Below are 1,006 nucleotides of genomic sequence, written 5' to 3'. Positions count from 1 at the left end.
GTCCACCTCAGATACGTCTGTCCCCTGGAATGTGATAGAGGGAACTGGGTGGTGGGATCGTCGGTGGGTGATCGTGAGGGCTTGTGATTTTGTCGGCTAAAACCTGATTCGCCAGAGGGTGCCCCAGTCGGCAAGTGCGTCAACAGCCTGCTTGAGCGTTGCAACTCCATCTGGGATATTGGCTCGGGTTGTGATACACGTATATACCGTGGTGTCGTCGGCATATACTGCGAGTTTAGCCTCTTCAGGTAGGTAGTCCTCAGCGTCGTAGATGTAGATCAGGAAGAGCGTTGGGGCGAGGATGCTGCCCTGTGGCACCCGTGATGTCACGGGGAGTAGAGGCCTGGCCACCTACGACAACCTTGATCTTGGGGCTAGTGAGATAGCTCTGCAGCCAACAGAGCAGGGACCCTTTGACACCGTATTGGTCTGCCTTGTGAAGGACTCCTGGGTGTGAGACCTTGTCAAACGCCCCAGCGATGTCCACTGCGAGCACCCTGACAAGGCCTCCCTGGGCAGCTATCTGGTACCACGCATGCTGGAATGCGATCAGAAGATCTGATGTGTCAAGCCCAGCGCGGAAGCCGAATTGCCGCGACGACAGTATAGAATTCTTCTCCGGGAAGTTGGACAGACCACGGTTGATTATCGACTCCATAACAGACAACAGGAAAATTGGTCGGTAATACTAAAAAACAGTAACATATCAATATTTATACTCAACCTTGGGTCTCCCTATGTAAGTTACCAGTGTTCTATGTGCCCTCTTCTGCAGACTATACGTGGTGTGCCCCCCCTGCCCCACATGCCAGCTTTAGTAATTTCTCATACATTAGTGGCTCGACAACTAAAGGAACAATGGACTGTAACCCTGAATTCATTCTCATTGGTACCCTGCCGATGATGTGCAGGGGTGGAAACAAGTGGAGTTCTGAATGCAAACGTGAGTCCGGAAACAATATTTACCATAATACTTGCTATCTTGCTCCATTTCGTAGTGTGTGAC

General features: G+C 51.3%; 1 protein-coding gene across 1 annotated transcript; it reads right to left on the bottom strand.

Moving 5' to 3' along the window:
- Nucleotides 1-259: 259 nt before the first annotated feature.
- LOC135813122 (uncharacterized) lies at nucleotides 260-658 on the bottom strand. The gene has a single exon (XM_065326339.1). The coding sequence runs from the start codon at nucleotides 656-658 to the stop codon at nucleotides 260-262; it is 399 nt and encodes a 132-aa protein (XP_065182411.1).
- Between the last annotated feature and the right edge of the window lie 348 nt (nucleotides 659-1,006).

Source organism: Sycon ciliatum, chromosome 3 (assembly GCF_964019385.1).
Source record: "Sycon ciliatum chromosome 3, ocSycCili1.1, whole genome shotgun sequence".
NCBI classification, from domain to species: domain Eukaryota; kingdom Metazoa; phylum Porifera; class Calcarea; order Leucosolenida; family Sycettidae; genus Sycon; species Sycon ciliatum.
This window is presented reverse-complemented; position numbering and strand designations above follow the sequence as displayed.